This window comes from Photinus pyralis, unplaced genomic scaffold, assembly GCF_008802855.1.
Source record: "Photinus pyralis isolate 1611_PpyrPB1 unplaced genomic scaffold, Ppyr1.3 Ppyr1.4_LG4, whole genome shotgun sequence".
Lineage (NCBI taxonomy): Eukaryota > Metazoa > Arthropoda > Insecta > Coleoptera > Lampyridae > Photinus > Photinus pyralis.
In genome coordinates this window covers 42,577,881-42,596,879 of record NW_022170511.1, presented here as the reverse complement: position 1 = coordinate 42,596,879, position 18,999 = coordinate 42,577,881, and the positions used below count along the sequence as shown (strand labels likewise).

General features: G+C 34.1%; 1 protein-coding gene across 1 annotated transcript in view; it reads left to right on the top strand.

Annotated features, from left to right (window-relative positions):
- The window catches only part of LOC116169153 (flavohemoprotein-like), a gene marked incomplete at its 5' end in the record, with an annotated part of 38,191 nt that overhangs the window by 10,148 nt on the left and 9,044 nt on the right, over positions 1-18,999 (top strand). Inside the window, one exon of the mRNA XM_031485179.1 lies at positions 4,261-4,492. Coding sequence (XP_031341039.1) covers positions 4,261-4,492 — 232 coding nt within the window. The remainder of the gene's footprint in view (positions 1-4,260; positions 4,493-18,999) is intronic.

The window sequence follows — 18,999 nt, the reverse complement described above, 5'->3', positions numbered from 1 at the left end:
AAACGCGATCACGGCGCATTTTATAATTACTGTTTAACAAATAACAGTGTAATTGAAAAATCACGATATTCTCATAGTATATAGATAGTGGTGAATTATTGAATCATGGTTTATCGGTAAGCTTGGTCTAACGGATTGGAACGTGCTCAACAACCAAGAGAGTCGAGATCCGAATTCAGATTTGGGCATGATGTGAAAATATTCAATATCCTCTCTAACTATGGTATAGTATGTTGTGAAATTGATCTTAAATGTGGGCAAAACGGAAGAACGTCTCTGATATCGCATTCCGTTCTCTATTAAGTAAGAGTGGATCGTTTTAGATGCGGTACCTTATGCATGCCCTACCCTTAAAATGTTTATTTCTTTACAGTGTAAATAGGAACTTCATTAATAGGGTTAATAGCTGTTTGTACAATGTATGCCGAAAGTTTCACAATAAATATAGAAGGGCGCTCCAAAATATTTTAAGGTGGCCGCAACGTCCTTGTAATAAAGTAAGAAGTACCATATTTTCGCATTCATACTTACATAAATTCTTATCGGTTGCCGCGGTCAGTTTAATTTACGTAAGTTTGTGTAAAGTATCAGGTCAGTTGTGATCTATCTTTCAATCAGTGCGTATCGGTATTATAGACTGCTGATGGTGTTTACAAATACGTGACGCACACGAACAATGATCGAATTATGGTGAGTTGGCGGTTTCTCCAATTATTGAGTTTATTAATGAAAGGAAGAAGATTTCCCAAGATAAAGCACGTTAAAATCGAATTTCTATATAAAGAATTCCTTTGGCTTTTTGGTAAAGTTTTTCCTAAGGAACAATCAAACCAAAATATGCACGAAGGTGATAATTTTTGATCTGCGCTTTTTGACCAAGTTACCAACAGGTTTTAAAATTCAAATCGGAACACGAAACAATGATAACATTTTCCAATACATTTTTAATGATTGTTATTTGTTCTAATCAATTTTACTGGTCAAATGATGTATACAGGACCGGGTCGGAGGGAGGTATACGTCTCAAAGAAGTAAACTGAGGGCATACAAACTGCATTTTAGGTTTTTAGATTTAGATAATTCTATACTTTCATGCAACGGGGGGTTTTTTAGGGGGTGATAAGCTTAAATTCCAAACCCGTCGAGTATCACCTTATTTTTTTTCTGAAGCGAGAAAACCACCTATGCAAAAGTGTTACAAAATAACCTACTGTCTATTGCCATTGCAACGTATCTTCCTATCCGCTAAATATATGCGATGATGATATCGCAGCAGTAGATTAGGGGCATGTCCCTTTGCTAGTGTTACTCGATGATATAAAAGCCTTCGATTCGCTAGATCACATCTTATTAATCGGTATACTTGATAAACTCGGGTTTGATCGAACTGCAGCAAAGTTAGTTAGCTCCTAGGGCTATGTGTACTTAAAAAAACATATCAATGTATGGTATGGTATGTAATAGTGTTGTGTAAACTACATGGGAGTGTCGTTTTTCTAGGTTGAAACAATGCCGAAGATTCGAGCGCGCCATACGCCTTTATAACGTAATTTCGGTCTGAATATCCGAAATAGCATTCATCGCATCCTGTATGTAACATAATTCAAGTTATTTCATAAGACCTGGGAATTTTTTTTATTTCAAATAGACACCGAGTTGTTGATTTATCATTTTAAATGTAAAACAAGTAACTTAGGCCACTTAGGGAACATGTAATATTGATAAAAAGTTTTTAAATGGTTTTTCGATTAACAATGCCACGTGCGAGATAAGCGATGAAAGTGTTGGCGAAATTTCGAGAATCGTCGCGAATTGATTTTATTAGAAGAGGGGGTTTTTGCTGAAATAGGAAAAGTGAAAATTAAACAACGTTTGTAGTTCCTAAATTTTCCACACATTGTATGCTGAAAATTTCGCAATTCATGACAAATATAAAAGGGCACTCCAAAATATTTTAACATTAAGCAAACAACGTCCTTGTAATAAAGTAAGAAGTATCATATTTTCGCATTCATACTTACTTATCGGTTGCCGCGGTCAGTTTAATTTACGTAAGTTTGTGTAAAGTATCAGGTCAGTTGTGATCTATCTTTCAACCAGTGCGTATCGGTATTATAGACTGCTGGTGTTTACAAACACGTGACGCACACGAACAATGATCGAATTATGGTGAGTTGGCGGTTTCTCCAATTTTTAAGTTTATTAATGAAAGGAAGAAGAATTCCCAAGCTAAAGCACGTTAAAATTGAATTTCTATATACAGAATTCCTTTGGGTTTTTGGTAAAGTTTTTCCTAAGCAAAAATAAAATCAAAATATGCACGAAGATGGTAATTTTTGATCTGCGCTTTTTTACCAAGTTACCTACAGCTTTTAAAATTCAAATAGGAATACGAAACAATGGACCGGAATAACCATTGTGGGTTTTTGGAATTTCACTAGAAATTCCTTCACAAGACCAGCAAATGACAGCCTTGGATCGGTATCCTTACTTTTTCCAAATCGTCAAAATATAAGGCTGTATGACATTTTCTTATTTAATTTCTTGTATCGTTTCCGATATTAAACAACAGTGATAGTATCATATTGTATAGAGGGTGGCTTTACAATGCTATATCCGTAATATTTTAATATTGGTTTCCCTAATTATTTTAAAGGTGGAAGGAACGTAGGTTTTTTTTGGAGTCAAGTTACCACCTTTAAATTTATTTGAGCTAGGAAAGAAAGACAGAAATACCATGGAATTGTAAGGGAAACAAACGCGGCACGTAAATATGATTTTTAGGCTATCATCACAAAAACGTTGATTTTGTGGTCGCTTTTGCGGCCATAAAGTTTCACTTTATTGTACGCTTCTGTCAAACTTTACTTTATTGTACACATCTGTCAAACTGTACTTATTTGAAACTGATGTGTGAGAACCAGTAATCTGTTTGATAGAAAGCGTCTATCTGGTCTGTCCTCATCAAGGATTGGGTCCATCCACGTGCGTTTTTTTCATTTTCAGACTTGTAGGAATGTTTCACACTATTTTGCGTAATCACAATGTTCACATTTTAAATTATAGTTTGACGTTTCAATCTTTGCTGCTTGCAGAGACCTTTTTGAAGTGTAGAACCAAAACATGAGGAAGATGTTATTGCTTACATTATTATACGAAGAATCACCAGCAATTAACCGAGAACACAAGTAGCTACCTATACCTACCATCAAAGTAGGTAATCAGGTTTCTAATAATTGTACGTTAACTATAAGGTCTTGGAAGCCACAGTTACGAAGGACCTATTGCATTTGACATTATTAAAATCTTGTGCAACCGAGGAAGTTGCGATTGTACTTTTACTCTCAAACGCCTGCTTTTATATCATATATGACTTAGGGTCGCAAGCGCAACGCTTGCAGCTTCCAAAATTTCATTTGGGGTATCTGAACTGTCGCTATCACCCATTTTGATACGCACAAAACACACACAAAGATGCTAATTATAATTACATATGACAGGAAATGCTTTGTTTTTAATTGTCTAAGATAACTATGATTTTCAGAAAAAATATGTTTATGAGCAAATTTTTGAATTCTTTTTTGATGATCGCCTAAAAAATGTTGTGTGCACCTTGGCCAAAAGTGATTTGTTAGGCCTCATCTGAATTGCGGCCTCGGCTACCGCCTCGGCCACAAACAACAGCTTCGGCCAAAAAAGATCACTTTTACGGCCTTGGTACACAAATAACTATTGTTCATTATTACTACGAAAAAGGTTGATTTCGATTATTTGTGACTTTGAGGAAACTATTATGACTTAAGATAACGTGAGAATTAATAAACGTCAAACTGCAATGACAATTCAAGCGCGCTTATTCTATTCCAAGGCCAAAACGATTTTTCAGATACGCGTAATACTTTCCCCCCGTTTATCTATTTCCAGAATTAAGAAAATTAGGCATGGATTCGTAATTTTTTCTCTACAACAAAACCTAAATACACTTTACCTCTTTGTCAGTATTATTTTCTGTTTTGTTTAGACTGTAAAGGTTTTTCATAGTTTCATAGTTTTGGATTGTGGTGCGTTACAAAGTAACTTTAGCTCAACGCCTTCATAAAATGCTCACTATTCAGCGCCGGACAGTAAGTAGGTAATTTTGTGGGAGTTTATTAAAGTTTTAACATTAATTTAATTTCGCTTTCCGATACCGCCATTGTAGAACTTAAAAATTAAACAATACGCTTGCAACGTGATCGTAATTTTGCTTTTTCGTTACAGATTGTTTGAAGAGCATAACGAGCTGCTGTCGCTGTTTAATAAATTCAGGGAGTTGAAGAATAAAGATCAACAAATAAATAGTTTAGAATTAGCGGAGCATGCCAGTACGGTTATGGAAACAATAGACGAAGCTATTAGGACCCTTGACAATATAGACAGCTTTCTTGAATACGTCCATCAAGTAGGAGCGTCGCATCGAAAAGTGCAAGGATTTAAGGCGGAATATTTTTGGGTAAGTAGTTACTAGTACTATTACTAGTAGGTACGTAGAAATATGCAAATATAAGATACCGTATGAATGATTAAAATACCAAATATTCTCAAAATAAATGAGAATTGGTTTTCTCCATTTCCAGTCACTTTTAGACATAAAAGCTCTTCCTATTGTCGGTTTTTGATTATGTAGTTCAAGTAACCTTAACTGCTTCTTACGCTAACAGCATCAAAACGGCTATATAATCTCTTCCTTTTGGGTGACCGAAGTTGTTCATCTGCTCCCTAGGGAGTAATAAGTACAGTTACGCAAGTAACTTCAAGTAAATTATTTGTTAAAATAAACGTTTTTACAATTAACAAAATTAAATTACCGATTTGGATTATCGTCAGTTTTTGATATTCAACATTACCAAATTTTTTGTGGTGAGCTTTTTGATGCAACGTCTTCTTCACTAATGACCAATTGCATCGTCAAAATTAAGTATTGCTTAAAGTTAAGCATGACTTAATTGCCACAGCAACCATTTTCTTAATAATCATTGCCATACATTTTAAGTTCGACTTAACCCTTAATTTTGATGGTGCAACTGGCCATAAAAGGAGCAGAACACGTTACAGCAGTAGTGGAGACCGTTTTAATTAAAAAAGTTCCAAAAATCTTTTAGCAATTTGTAACTGCATCTGTCGAGTGACTTGAGAAATTTTTTGATTGATACTGCAGTGTATTTCAGATGTTTTTACTTTTTAAAAATCGTTGTGAAACTTAATACCCCCAATAGAATCAATCTAGCTACGTTTGTTTCTGAGGTACATGGTGCAGAACACGAGAAGTCTAGGATGTTATTGTATGTATCTTACTACCCATGGAAGATAGCGAAAAGGTAAAATATTTTTGGTGGGACCACCTTTCCTGAGATTTGACCCAAAGTTGGGCATGCAATTTCTTCCTGATTACATTGATATATGACAAGCTATCTTTTTTAATATATGTACCTAATTATAATATAGGGATTTCCTATGTCTACTTTCAAATGATAAAAAGTCTTCTGAATGACACCGTATTTTATGTAACCAAAATAACTTTTTGAAACAAATAAAGATCTGGCTGTCATATTAATTATTAATTTGAATATTGTTGCTTTGGGTTCAAAAAAAATAAATCTCTTAAGTTCCTTAACTGTTATCGGCACTATACCAATTGGAAATATCAACTTTTTCTTTAGTTGAATACATAGCACACGAAAGAAAATTAGAATACGGAAGTCAAAGCGATAATATTCAAATTAATTAATGACAGGCAGTTCTGCATTTGTTGTAAAAAGTTATTTTGGTTGCATAAAATTAGGCATCCTTCAGATGACTTTTTATCATTTAAAAGTAGACATAGGAAATCCCTATGCTAGTCCCTTTGTCTACTTCTACATGAATATTACCGTATATTACGTACATGTATCATATTTTTGAAATTATTGAAGATCTTTTTCTAGTAGGAAACTATTATTCGCCGCCTGTTCTATAGTCCTCATTTACTCTTTCTAAGAAAGCAAGTAATTTGGGATGCTTATGCCTAAATTTCTTTTAGTTAGTTTTTAACATATTACATATTGGAACATATTGCATATGGACCTAGAGCTTAGATTTTTCAAAAAAGTTTGCCAAGAACATGCTTATAGTAAAATTTTCTGTTCCCTTTCCAAGAGAACACTTCAGAAACGCATAAAAATGAAACGCTTTTTCATATTTTTCTGAATTTTATTAAGAACACCAGCTCACCGATCATTTAATTTGCACGTTGAATATTATTAATGGGTTCGCAAAGAATATATAGCAACTTTTTTTAAGACCATTTTTTTAAAACTTCAGTTGGTGAAAATTGCAATTGGATCTAATTTCTAGTTAGCCTTTAGGGAATTTATATCTTAGAATAGCTAGCTCATCAAGTTCCTATTATGTATTTATTCTCGTTAGGAGAACTCTTCAGTAACAGTAAGTAAGCCACTCGTAGTAAAATTCGTGTTGGAAGCTCGCCGTTCGCCAAGTAATTATATTTCAAAGAAGGGAAGTAGGAAATTCCTTTTTATACCTGTTAAAGTAACTGCTAAATCCCGGTTAATGTAAGAAATTCGGTTAATCGGTTATTCGATAAACAATTTTTAACTTATTTTTCTAAAGAAAATTACCATTAACCGTTTTGCTTTTCGTAGTATTCCTTCAATTTAGCAGATATTCTGTATTCTGTATTCTGTGAATATTTGCACGTCATAGTTTTTTTTCGGATCGAGGGCGAGAGGTCGGGGGCAATCGGGCGTAGAATGTTGCAGTTTTTTTTAAATTTTCATCAACTAAGTTTTCATGGACAGATGATCCCTTATACCAAATTTCGTCGAGATAAATTTTTTTGGAAGGAACTAATTTTGGAATTTTTGGGGACCTGCAGATCCATTAAAGAAGGTTTTTTTTTCGGAAATATACTAGCACGCGTGGATTAGTATTTTAAACTTAAGAATATGACGTCATCGACTATTTTTTATGAATATTCTTAAAGATTTATTGTGCAAACTACGTCATGTAGCCGTTTTATTTGGTTTCAGCACCTACAGCAATGTTGGATCACTCTGTATGTTGAATTTCGATTATCTGTAACGTTAAATGTGGTTATTATTTAAGACTAAATACAAAACCGACAATATTTAGATTCGAAGTCCGTTTGATTTGCGTGCAGAATTATTTCATATTTAATTGTGTTTAAATAATAAGAAGGTTGTAGACTGTTCGTGCCCGTACAATTCACACCCGAACAATTCGCGTCCCGAAAGTTTGCATCCGGACATTTCCCAGATAATTCTCACTTGGATAGTTCATACTCTAGACATTTCGTCCCTAGAATATTTCAATTCCTGACGAGCTCGTATTAGGGCATTATCTTTTAAAACAACTTGAGCGTAGATTCCACAGATTGTATCAAACGTATGGTATTCTTATTCAAAGAAGTCGCTCTTGGACAATTACCACTCAAATATTCTCTGTACGGGTAACTTGATCGATTTTTAACGCATTCTTTAAGAAGCAAGAAAATGTATCGCTTTTTAGCGCGTTTCAATGAAAATTGCGCAATTGTCAACGCTTTGTACGTCTATATTTATCGTGGAGATAGGTAATATAGGAAAGCTTATAATATGAGGAGATTTATTTACGACCTCATAGTAACAGAGGGGATGAAACTCTGCAATTAACTTACTGTTGAGCTTTTGAGACGTTGAATTCAAATTTTTTTTCATTGGGTATGGTACGTAGGTCCTACTCAGTAATAAAGATAGAGCTTTGATGTCAAAGTATAACCAAGAGAAACTATTGAATATTCTTTTTAGTTGGCTACATATTATAATTACCGCCAGAGACGAATACTTCAAAAGAGAAGTGGAACCCCATCGTTGATAACCCACCCTAATTACTACTTCCTGATTGGCACATTTCTGCACCTTGAGCTAGCAACGAGGCAAGTTTTCCAATTAAAATTTTATTAAAGAGCTAGTGACGTAAACGGCGGTAGGAGCGGTGATGACTCGTGTGTTACCAAAATCTATACAGAGAGCCGTTACATCCCATTCGAATTATCCAGCGAGTTTTTTAGATGTGAAAGGTTCGGGCGCAATAATTTGTTCGCACATGAATGCATAACGATTGAGAAAATGAGTTTACTAAACGAAGATACATAGAAGCATATGTGAGATTATAGTTATTAAATTCTGCACAATGCAGGAGAAGAACATTACAAACGTTGTAATATACTGTTAAGTCTTAAAATACAAAATACAATAGTATAAGGCTGTGAGCGATATGTTCCGTAAGATTCGCCTTTTAATGGATCTGTTAGCTCGTCTTTATGAAGCCAAACAAATCGCCTGTCATAATATAACTTTAATCAATTTCTTGTGCAGTCCAAACATTTTTCCATTATTTCAAGGTTCCCTAAAACAACGTTTCACTTTCTGTCTTTAAATCAGCCAGTGTCTGTCAACGTTTCTAATCGCAATACTTCACGAGGTAATTTCGTTTGTCACAAGAATAGTACTTTACGGTTTATGTATGAGGGTGGGTTGACTTGGAGATCTGCCACAGAAAGTTTTTGTATCTGCACTTTCCGCATGTGTATAATAAATCTCCCAACCTACGGCTCCTCCCGTTACGCACTATAATTCGGAGACGATAATTTATTAACGTCAATTAATGTTAAACTTAAAGCCCATGTGCTTTCAGCATTCGTAGTAATGTCAGTTCATGTCTAACTTGATCCTGTAGCCTTCTAAACAATCGATTACTGACTAAATATTTGCTCTGACGATGATCCAAATGTCTCTGAACTTTGAAAACATAGACCTATTCCAAGCTCGGAAGGGATCCAATTTAGAGCAGCGAGTGCTTTTTTATGCACGGAGACAATCTGAAAGGGTCATGTTTGACGTTTTCGTAATCAGCAAGGTCTGAAGTAGGTCGTTGAATATAAACGATCTGTACTCGATTTTCTCTAGTGTTCGCAATACGATTAATCTTCTTATTATGGACTTTGTAATATTGTGTCGATTTCTCTGCCTTTTAAACAAATTGTATTTTCCCGGACCATCTCCGGGATTTATTCGGTCGTGACTATCGTACGGGGGCTTTTAACATCGATTCTTTGATAATGATACTCAACTAAAGCTTAATACATTTGAGGTGAACTCTTGTGGATCTTATTTTAACAAATAGACCGGATGATATATACTGTCGGCAGGTGTTTTAAATGCATAAATGCATGAATTAGTCTATTCCCAAAACGTATATTCTGTACAAAACAAGAAACTTCAGGGATTTCAGAGATTATTAAATGCCGTCCCTAATGGGTCATTGTATTAAACCAGGTGTCAAATTCTTGACAGAATAGCTTCCTAGCTGAAACCAAAAATTGCCAACATATGTACGCACTTACAGACGGGAAAAATTTATTCTTGAAAAGTTGCTTAAAATGATCTAAAACGTCAACATTTGATGAAATTTCGCATTGTACCTAGTTCCATAAATAAGAAAGTTGCATTTATACGCATGCGCAACACGATTTTTGCGCATGCATTTTGTTTGCTTTTATTAGAGGGACCTACCATCCAATTTTCGTTAAAATTGCTCCATAAATAAGAAAGTTGGATGTTGCACATGCGCAACTCGATTTTTTGCGCATGCATTTTGTTTTCTTTTATTAGGAGGACCTACCATCCAAATTTCGTTTTAATTGTTCCATAAATAAGAAAATTGCATTTCTGCGCATGCGCAACACGATTTTTGCGCATGAATTTTGTTTGCTTTTATTAAAGGGACTTACCATAGAAATTTCGTTTAAATTGCTTCAGAAACAAGATCGTTGCGTTTTGCACATATGCAACACAATTTTTTGACTTTGACAATTTTTTTCTCCGTTTTTTGATAATATAACCTGGCCCAATTTTTTGTAGGTTGTACACAGGAAAATAAGGTCTTCCAAATAATAGAATAAAAATTTTAGGTTGCTATTTGAAAAAAAAAGTTCGATGCCGTTACGGCGCTCCAAAATTTTTTTTCAAAAATCCGGCCCGTTATTTTTTTGTTCGGTATGCCTAAAACATATATACAAAATTTCGACAAAATCCGTCGAGCCGTTTTCTCAGAAAATTGCCAACAAACGTACGTACGTACGTACGTACATACAGACGGAAAAAATTTTATTCTTTAAAAGTTGCTTAAAATGGTCTAAAACGTCGACATTTGATGAAATTTTGAAATGTTCAAAAAACGGCTATCGCAATAGCTACCTAGCACATGCTGGGAAGCTAAAAATAGGGAGTGATAAATTTGATATTTCATTCCGCTATTGATAATATTTACTAATAATCTAAATAAATTAGTGTGAGTTAATCAGGTAATAAATGTAATTGAATTCACTTATTGAATCACATTGATCTCCATACGTGATTAACTCACACTAATTTGTTCATGATTGAGATCGTAGAATTTTAAATCGTTTCAATCTAAATAAACTTAAGTTACGGAAAAAAGCTAAGAGCTATGGGTCCCAAGGAAATTTTTGTTAGATGGGTCGGCACCCAGTCAACTGTGGGAACCATTACCATGGAGGAATATATACAAGGTGTCCACGCCAAAACTTTAAATGGACTTATATTTGGTGTTTTAAAAGATCGACTTGAAATTTTGAAATCTCATCAAGAAAGTAGGAGGATAATTAATAGTATATGAGATACCACCCCAGCGTGATATTTGCCGCTCCCAGCCACCCCCTGTACAAAAATTCAAATGACATCCTGTATTTTTTTCACTTATTTTGAAAACCCAGTTTTTTTTAGTATCACTATGTAAAGAAATGACTTAGTTACATGATTAACTTTGTAAGATATTTGCAGCTAAAGGTTCAGATATCAGATATTCAATATCGGAATACACAAATAGTTCGCATTTTTTGTTATAAGTTGTCTTTTTTCTGACAATTTGTATTTTTTGTTACCTACAATCTGCTTGAATTATTTTGACATTTGTCCACTGTCCCAAGTTACCAGTTCTTCTTCTTAACATCTAGGATCAGAACCTTTAGCTGTAAATTATCTTCCATTATGCAACTAAGTCATTTTTTGTATAGTGATACTAAAAAAACTACGCTTTTTCAGAATACGTGAAAAAAGAAAGGGTGTCATTTGAATTTTTGGACCGAACGCTTGCTGGGGGCGACGAATATCACGTTGGAGTGGTATCTCATCTACTATTAATTTTCCAGTCCATTTAAAGTACATTTAAAGTTTTCGCTTTGACACCTTGTATATTATCAACCAGTGATACTAAACACTTAGTATTTCATTTGGGAATCAATCTTGAATCTAGTCCTTATAACAATGATTCCATGGCCGCGTTGATTGTGACTATGCGACACAATAAACAAATGAATTTGATTTCAATCACAATCAGCCATGAAAGTATTGCCATAAGAATACATTGTAAAGTTCAAATGAATAAGTGTTTGGTATCATTGGTTTTGTAATTTTTTTCTCTATCGTAATGCAATCCGATATGGCGTCCTTAAGAAACATTTTTTTTATCACCATCGGAAAGCTGAGAAAAAATTACGTTTTTTTTAAATTATTTGTTTATATCTTTGAAAATAGATGAACTGGAGATAAATCTTGGGCACAAACAGAAAAATCTTAATATGAGAACTCTGGGTCGTAAAATATAGAAAATTAATTGTTTGACAAAGACAAGAATTTATTTCGGAACTCAAACGCGAATAAACGAGAAGAACCTGAAATAAAGAGGAACACAAGCAGTGTTGGGTAGTACACATCTAGATCTAATGGATCTAGATCCATTATATGGATCTTGTGTAAGGATCTAGATCCATTTTAGACGAAGATCTTGTATCTGGATCTAGATTATGTTATAATGGATCTTTCACTCGTAGTTCCAAGATCTGGTAATAAATTTCAGTTTATACAAAAACATGTTTTTTTTGCAATATTTAACATTGGCGGAAACAGGACAGTTTTAAGTAAGAAGTTATTACGGGTAGTTTAGCTTAGGCTTAGGAGGTATGACAGGTAATTGTTTAATGCCGCCGCCGATCTACCAGAATTACCCGAAAAAAACCCTATTGTTATTGATTGATTGATTGATCGTTTATTATCACTAATAGTCGAAAAGTCAAACAGGTAAATAACAAACTACAAAATAGAGAAGACAAACAAAACAAATTAAAATATATATTAAGCCTGAATATCACAGATCAACGGGCTGGGATAGAAGAAACTCATTGACTAAGTAGAAAGCATTTGCTTTTAGATAATTGCTCATCACATTTTTTAGCTGAGTTTTTGGTAATGATCGATGTTTCAAAGGTATTTTTATTGTAACATTTACTCCCATTGCAATTTAGTGAAGTAGTTAGACGAACTTGATTACTGTGTAAATTACCGATACTTCTCGTTAGATATCGCTGAGTTAAATCACTAGATTGATAAGACGAAATATTACCTATAACACGTAGAATGCAATTTAAAATATAAATACATGGCAGAGTTAAAATACAAGAGATCAATGAATTTGTACCTACAGCAAGCTCTATAATAAGGTTAGATATGATTCGGATGGCACGTCTTTGAATTGAAAATATTCTTTTCATTCCTGCGGAATGCCCCCACGTTATAATCGCATAACACATAATGGAATGAAAGCATCCATAATACGCACTGGTTACTACCTCAGTAGATATTGTAAATTTCAGGCAACGTAGCAAATAGCATGCTTCTGATAGCTTAATCAATAATTGGTTACAATGGGCAAGCCAATTCAGTTGGGGATCAATCAGCACTCCTACAAATTTAACTTGTGCGGGATTATTTACTCCCTCTGTGCGTCTTAATGTACATAGTTCATGACTATCCTGCTATAGTTATAGGAAACCCATCCCATTTCGTTGGGCTAATGGAAGGTCCTTCAAAAAATAAGTTTCCAATGATTCCACCCCATACTAATCTGATATTGATCTAACGGGGTCAAGAAATGGGGATTTTGTGTATCGCTTCATTAACAAATAAAGTTGAACTGCATATTGTAGGATCTCCTTCCGTTTCCAATACCAATGAACATAAATTGCGTCTCCGTACGAAATCATTTTCCTCCCTTAAAGTAATTGTAGATGAAATGGAAGAAATTTGTTCCTACCTACTGTATATGAAATTTCAGTTGTTACAGACAATTCCCTAGTTTTCCGTCTCCCCCAAAGCAACGTTGAATTGACATTTTCCATAGTTCAACCGAGGGGGCAGACGCGTTAAGTTTAACGTTGGTTAGTTAGGGCTGATCAGAATGTTTTGTTAATCCCCAGTTATAGTTGTGCCACCTATGATTGTGGTTGCTCAGCAAAAATTAAACAAGAACTGCAAATTTTGAACTTTTTGGTTTATTTGAAAAAAATGTATGAATACAAACCAGAAGATATCAGTCCATTTCCAAATAAACGAGATTTTTTATTTCTCATCAAATTCTGCAATCTAAGCACATTATAGCACGAGGCAGTTTGGCAAAATCACCTTAGCGTATTTGTAAAAATATTGCAATATTCACGGTGAATGTAGGCGAGCTTTGGTTGGTTGACATTAGAGCCCAATGTACAAATAAATGTTTTGTGACACGAAAAGCCTTTTAGAAAAACAATATTTTTCAGCATCCAGAGTGTGCCGGAAAGAAATTATTTCAAGTTTATCTTTAAGACACCAATGTTGCATTTAAAATTAATAAAATTAATTAAATTATAAAATAATATAACAAATAATAAATACATAAAAAATAAAATATATGATAATAAATATAAATAAATATAATAATAAAAAATAAAATTATAAAATAAATTAATTAAAAAATTTAATGCTATAAGATTTACACCGTCCTCAGATTTTGATCCCCTAAGACTAAAGAATCGGCAGGAGAGGATTCTATACGAATATTATAGCCTGCCCGCTAAGTTTTATTACTGTCATACGCCACAAATGTAAATGGGTAGGTACTTATATTAGACCGACTGTAAAGAATTTCGATATTCCCATTGGTCGATAATAATCCATAATTTAATTCCAGCGACAACATGCAGAATTTCAGACACTTGTAATATGGCGTTAATGCTATAAATTGCAATGCAGTTAAAAAGTAGGGAAGTTGGCATTAACCTTATTTACAAGCTTCACTCTTTTCTTTTACTTTGGCATCTCGGAAGCATACTCGTCGATCCCTTAATCTATTAGGACGCAATTGCAAGGAATCTGACTTTTACTAAGGTAATTACTGTCCACAGAGTAGATTGCCATAAGAATAAAACCAGCAGTTTCATAGGGCTGTTATAATCATCCGTACTTTTACCGTAATTAGATTGACATACATAAGTTAGCATACTGAACGTTGGATGGGATACAAACTGACGATCTAATTAAGCACAATCTGTAAAACGATCAAAGGGTTCGAAAGCGGAACCTTTATTTGCAACAAAAACCCTCAAGAGCGCTCTTATAGCCGACATAACTGCCCTTCCAGGATTTCCTCCTCGCGTATAAAGTTTTTGTAAATTCCCTTTACGCTCCCTATTTTTACTTCATTCAAACATTCAAACCACTTACCTATCCGTCAAAATTTACGATCGGTCCTTTCAAAACGAAAGCCGTTTCGGAGAGAAATATCGCGTTTTGTTCATCAATCATTTCACTTTCCGCGAATATAAGTTTTAATTAAATTTTAATTATCTCGTTCTTTATTTCCTGTTCTTGCCAAAAAGAAAAACGATTGCAGATATTGATTGAAGTTTTAAGAACGCCGGGAAGCAATTTCGTTGATTTAAACTTGTTTTTAATGAGAAAGAATTACGTTCACTTTGGGGATTTTTTATTATGCCCATAATTTAGAAGTTAATCCCCACAGAGGATGATCTCGAATTTCGTATTTCGAGATTAATTTTGTCTGACGTACCTGTGATGTATTTTTCTGTTTTACGTATAAATATAAAGCACTTTCCTTTGATGTATGTAGGTACTTGCATACATTTATAAACTCAAAATAAATATTCCCGCTTCATTTCAAAAATGCATTTTAATGGCTTATGATCTAAATTAGTAATTGGTTCGCATGGAAGGGGAACACTTAAACAAGTGATAAGGGATGGTCACCACTATTAACACTTATGTTCAGAAATGGTATCAAGAACCTGAACCTATCCCAAATACCCCAATGAAACCTATAAATGTCACATTTACTAATACATTTCAGTAGCTATAAATTCTCGGGAGTTGGTTCAGATGCGTTAAATGAAGTATAATGACAAGATTTAGATGATTGTAAATAATCTAAATTTTTTTCAAAAACTGCAACGATTCAAAAAATGTTTCCAGAGGTTCTTAAAAGACTCTTCAAGCAATTTAACGTTTTTACAATATTCTTTATAGAGCTTTTAGAATTTTTGCAATGATTATTAAAGACCCATCAAAAAATTTCAAGATGTCAGATTTTTGGTAATCTGAAGGATTGTGTAAAAATCCTTCATGTATTCTTAAAGGAATCTCACTCACTAGGGATTTTGTGAGGGTTGTGTAAAGATTCCCAAGAGACTGTTCAATCATATTTCGAGTTTTACTCAGTGATCTTTTTTGAATTTCGGAGATTCTTCATAGATCTTATAGAGATTTGTAGAAGTCCTTCAAAAATGGTTGAGATCACTTCTGGACGGTTCTTAGAAATCCTGATGTGATTTAGGAACTACTAAGATTTTCCATATATTCTTCAGTGATTCTATGGGATTTACCATACAATCTGAAACAACTCTATAAGAAATCTCTACAGGCCCAGACCAACAGCCTTGCTCATACTTCTGCTTTGCCTTTGCACTATTTCATGCCCGAAGCCTGTTCGACCCTCTATGACTATTGGTCAAGATCGTTAGATCAATCTCGGCACATTAGGTCTTGAAGCTCAACTTGCTAGAAAAGTTAATTGTCAATGAGTGATATCCACTTTTGTTAATAAGAAAATCCGCAGAGTTAAATTGTAATTTGGTTATTTGAATGCTAACAATTCATAATAAATTATGAAAATTGCTGTGACTGTATGAAAATTATTCATTCTCCTTGCAAATCCAAGCAGTCAAGATTCAAAATGTCTAGTTTAAGGATGGACAACAAAAATTTCAATTATAGGGGCCCGGTCCAAAAATATTCCCGGGGCCCGTCGAGGCCAACGACGGCCCTGATTGCGCCTTCATTACCTATAGTTGAATTGAATAGAAATTATTATCAGTTACTCATTTCGTAGTCATATTTATATTTACGTAAATTTTGAATGTAAAGTAGACAGGTGAGTTCAGATCGAGGTTTCAAACAGTGCGTATCGCTATAGGCCGTTGATAAATATTGTTTGTATATTCGTGATGCTTACGTATATTGTCCAAGTATGGTGAGTCATTTTCTAAAATTTGCACAAAAATCATTAGGAAAATCGGATTTTTAGATCCTATTCAAACATTCGTTCATTGCGGTAACACAATCTATGGAAGATGGATATGAGGCCGTTTATTCCTTCAAATCCGTTTTTGTTGAACTGCTGCGTCTACGCCCCAATAAAAATCCACTTTACGTGTAGGTATTCACAAAAATATGCAATATAAAGTCAAGCGCTTTTCTTTGTTGTGAGACGTTCCATTTTTTTAATTTTGTTTTAAGTGCCTGTTATAACGTACGCTTCTTCTAATGAAAAGCTGAAATTGTGTTTTGCAAAAGCAGCAAAAAAAATAATATTGTGCAGGTAATAAATCACGAACCGCCAAGAATACGGAGAAACGAACTCATTTCTCTTTTTATGAATTAGTAACCATAACATAATTGGAAAAATCCAAATTGGCTTATTTTACAATTTCAACGCTTCATCCTTCAACAGCGATGCGTAGTGTTAGAATTTAAGCGTGGCAATTACACTTATGAGTAACATCAAAGCTCTAATATAATTACAAAAAAATTCCATTGTTTACATGTAGCTCCGTCGTTATATCGAGTTTCTGAGTAGGTAAACAAGATGAAAACTAAAAATAAACTCAGAAAGTTGTTAATTCCCCACTGTATTTGATGCTTGAAAACTGTATTTGGAGTTGGGCGTTGGATTAATTAATTAAAACCGCACGCTATTCTCTGTATCGATTTCAAACATTTTTCTGAACAGGAACATCCAATAAGTTAATAAATAACCAAACTGAATAAAATTAAGATAAAGATCTTGATGGATTAGGGATTACGCATGCAAGGCGTAGATACCTTACAATTGGAAAGTAGACTAATTACACCCATAAATCATACAGGAGACTTCAATGAGATAACAACCTATCTCAACTTTTAAATATTTTGAGCTTTAGTTCCATTGCAAACCAATCCGGAATTGTAAAATCAAACAAATGGGCTTGCATTTCTCATTATCTTCCATATTATCACAGATTTAAAAGTATATTTAAATCTGTGGTATTATGTCCTCCGGATACAAATTCTTCTTTAAAAAATTGTTGAATACGGATTACAGGAAGAACATGATGTTTATTTAGAGAAAGTTAATAATTTTTCACTAACTACTCTCATAGTACAAATCGTTGTTGCAAAAACCGAGTACGGAATGGGACAAACGAATTGTCAAATAAAAAATAACGGGCGATTAAAGATGTCGAGTCGCCTTTGGAAGTACGATTTCTCATGTAAACAAAAATTCCAAAGAACTAGAGAGCATAGTACAACATTTCCTACAAATACAAATTCTTCTTCGAGAAGTAATTACTTGAAGACGAAAGAGTTCCTGATTTCTTGAAAAGGAAGTAATTGTCCTCTAAGGAGAACACAATACACACGTTACTTTCAAAAGCGACAAGTTTAAACTACCCCCACACGCAATTCTATTCTTATGGTCGTTTACCCAACAAAATTGGGGGAGTAGGCTTAAGAGTAGCAGTAATTGGTGTAACATTTGGACAAGTACCTTGAAAGAATGATTTTGCAGATGTAAGAATAGACGCTTGCGGTTTTGATGAGATTTCTGAAACAACCTGCGATAGGGCATGCGGTAGTTTAGGAATTGTATCTATGACGGATCATACAGATATACCACCCAATTATGGCTAATTTTGAGGAAAAAGGGCAGAGAAAGTCATGTTTAATTTTTTTTACATTTCCAAATTTAGCGGCGAAATACAAAATCTTAATTCAACTTGGTAAATATTTATATGATCACCACCACAAACCCGGCACTTTGGTCCATAATAGTAGAAAATTGTGACTGATTTTTTCTTCAGTTTTTCAGTAATTAAATGTTCACTCAAAAAAGACTAAATTTTCAAATTATATTGTAGCGCATTAAATTTCAGACCCTTGGGTGTATCATACAGCAAAACAAAATAAATTTATATACAGGGTGACAATTTGAAAACTTACCACCCCCCATATCTTAGTAAATAAACGAGATATTTAAAAAAATCAAAATCCGTTTCGGTAATTCGGAGGGGGAATCACAATGACATAGTTGGCGACGCACCCCCTCCAACCCCCTGCGCCCCAGCCACCCCAACTTTTAAATCTTAAATAGTGACCCCCCATGTGTGATACGTCTTTGGAAAGCTCTGAAAAAATGCTTTCCAACCATACCAAATAGCATTACATTTAGGTTAGTAATTATCGAGAGGCCCAAGATTTCCTAAAACGGCAACACTTAGGTAGCAAACCCGCAGCAACAAAAGGCATGGAAAATAAAGCAATACAATTAGCGAAATCAAAAAATTTTAAAATGAACAGACAAATAAATAAATTTACAAATGATGGTAAATAAATCACACAACCACTCACGACTTAATAGGTATGATCCAGCTGTTTATTGCATCTCATTAATTATCAACGATTAATTATACTCCCTTAAATAGGCGAAGGAAAAATTTTCCTATAAATTCATACC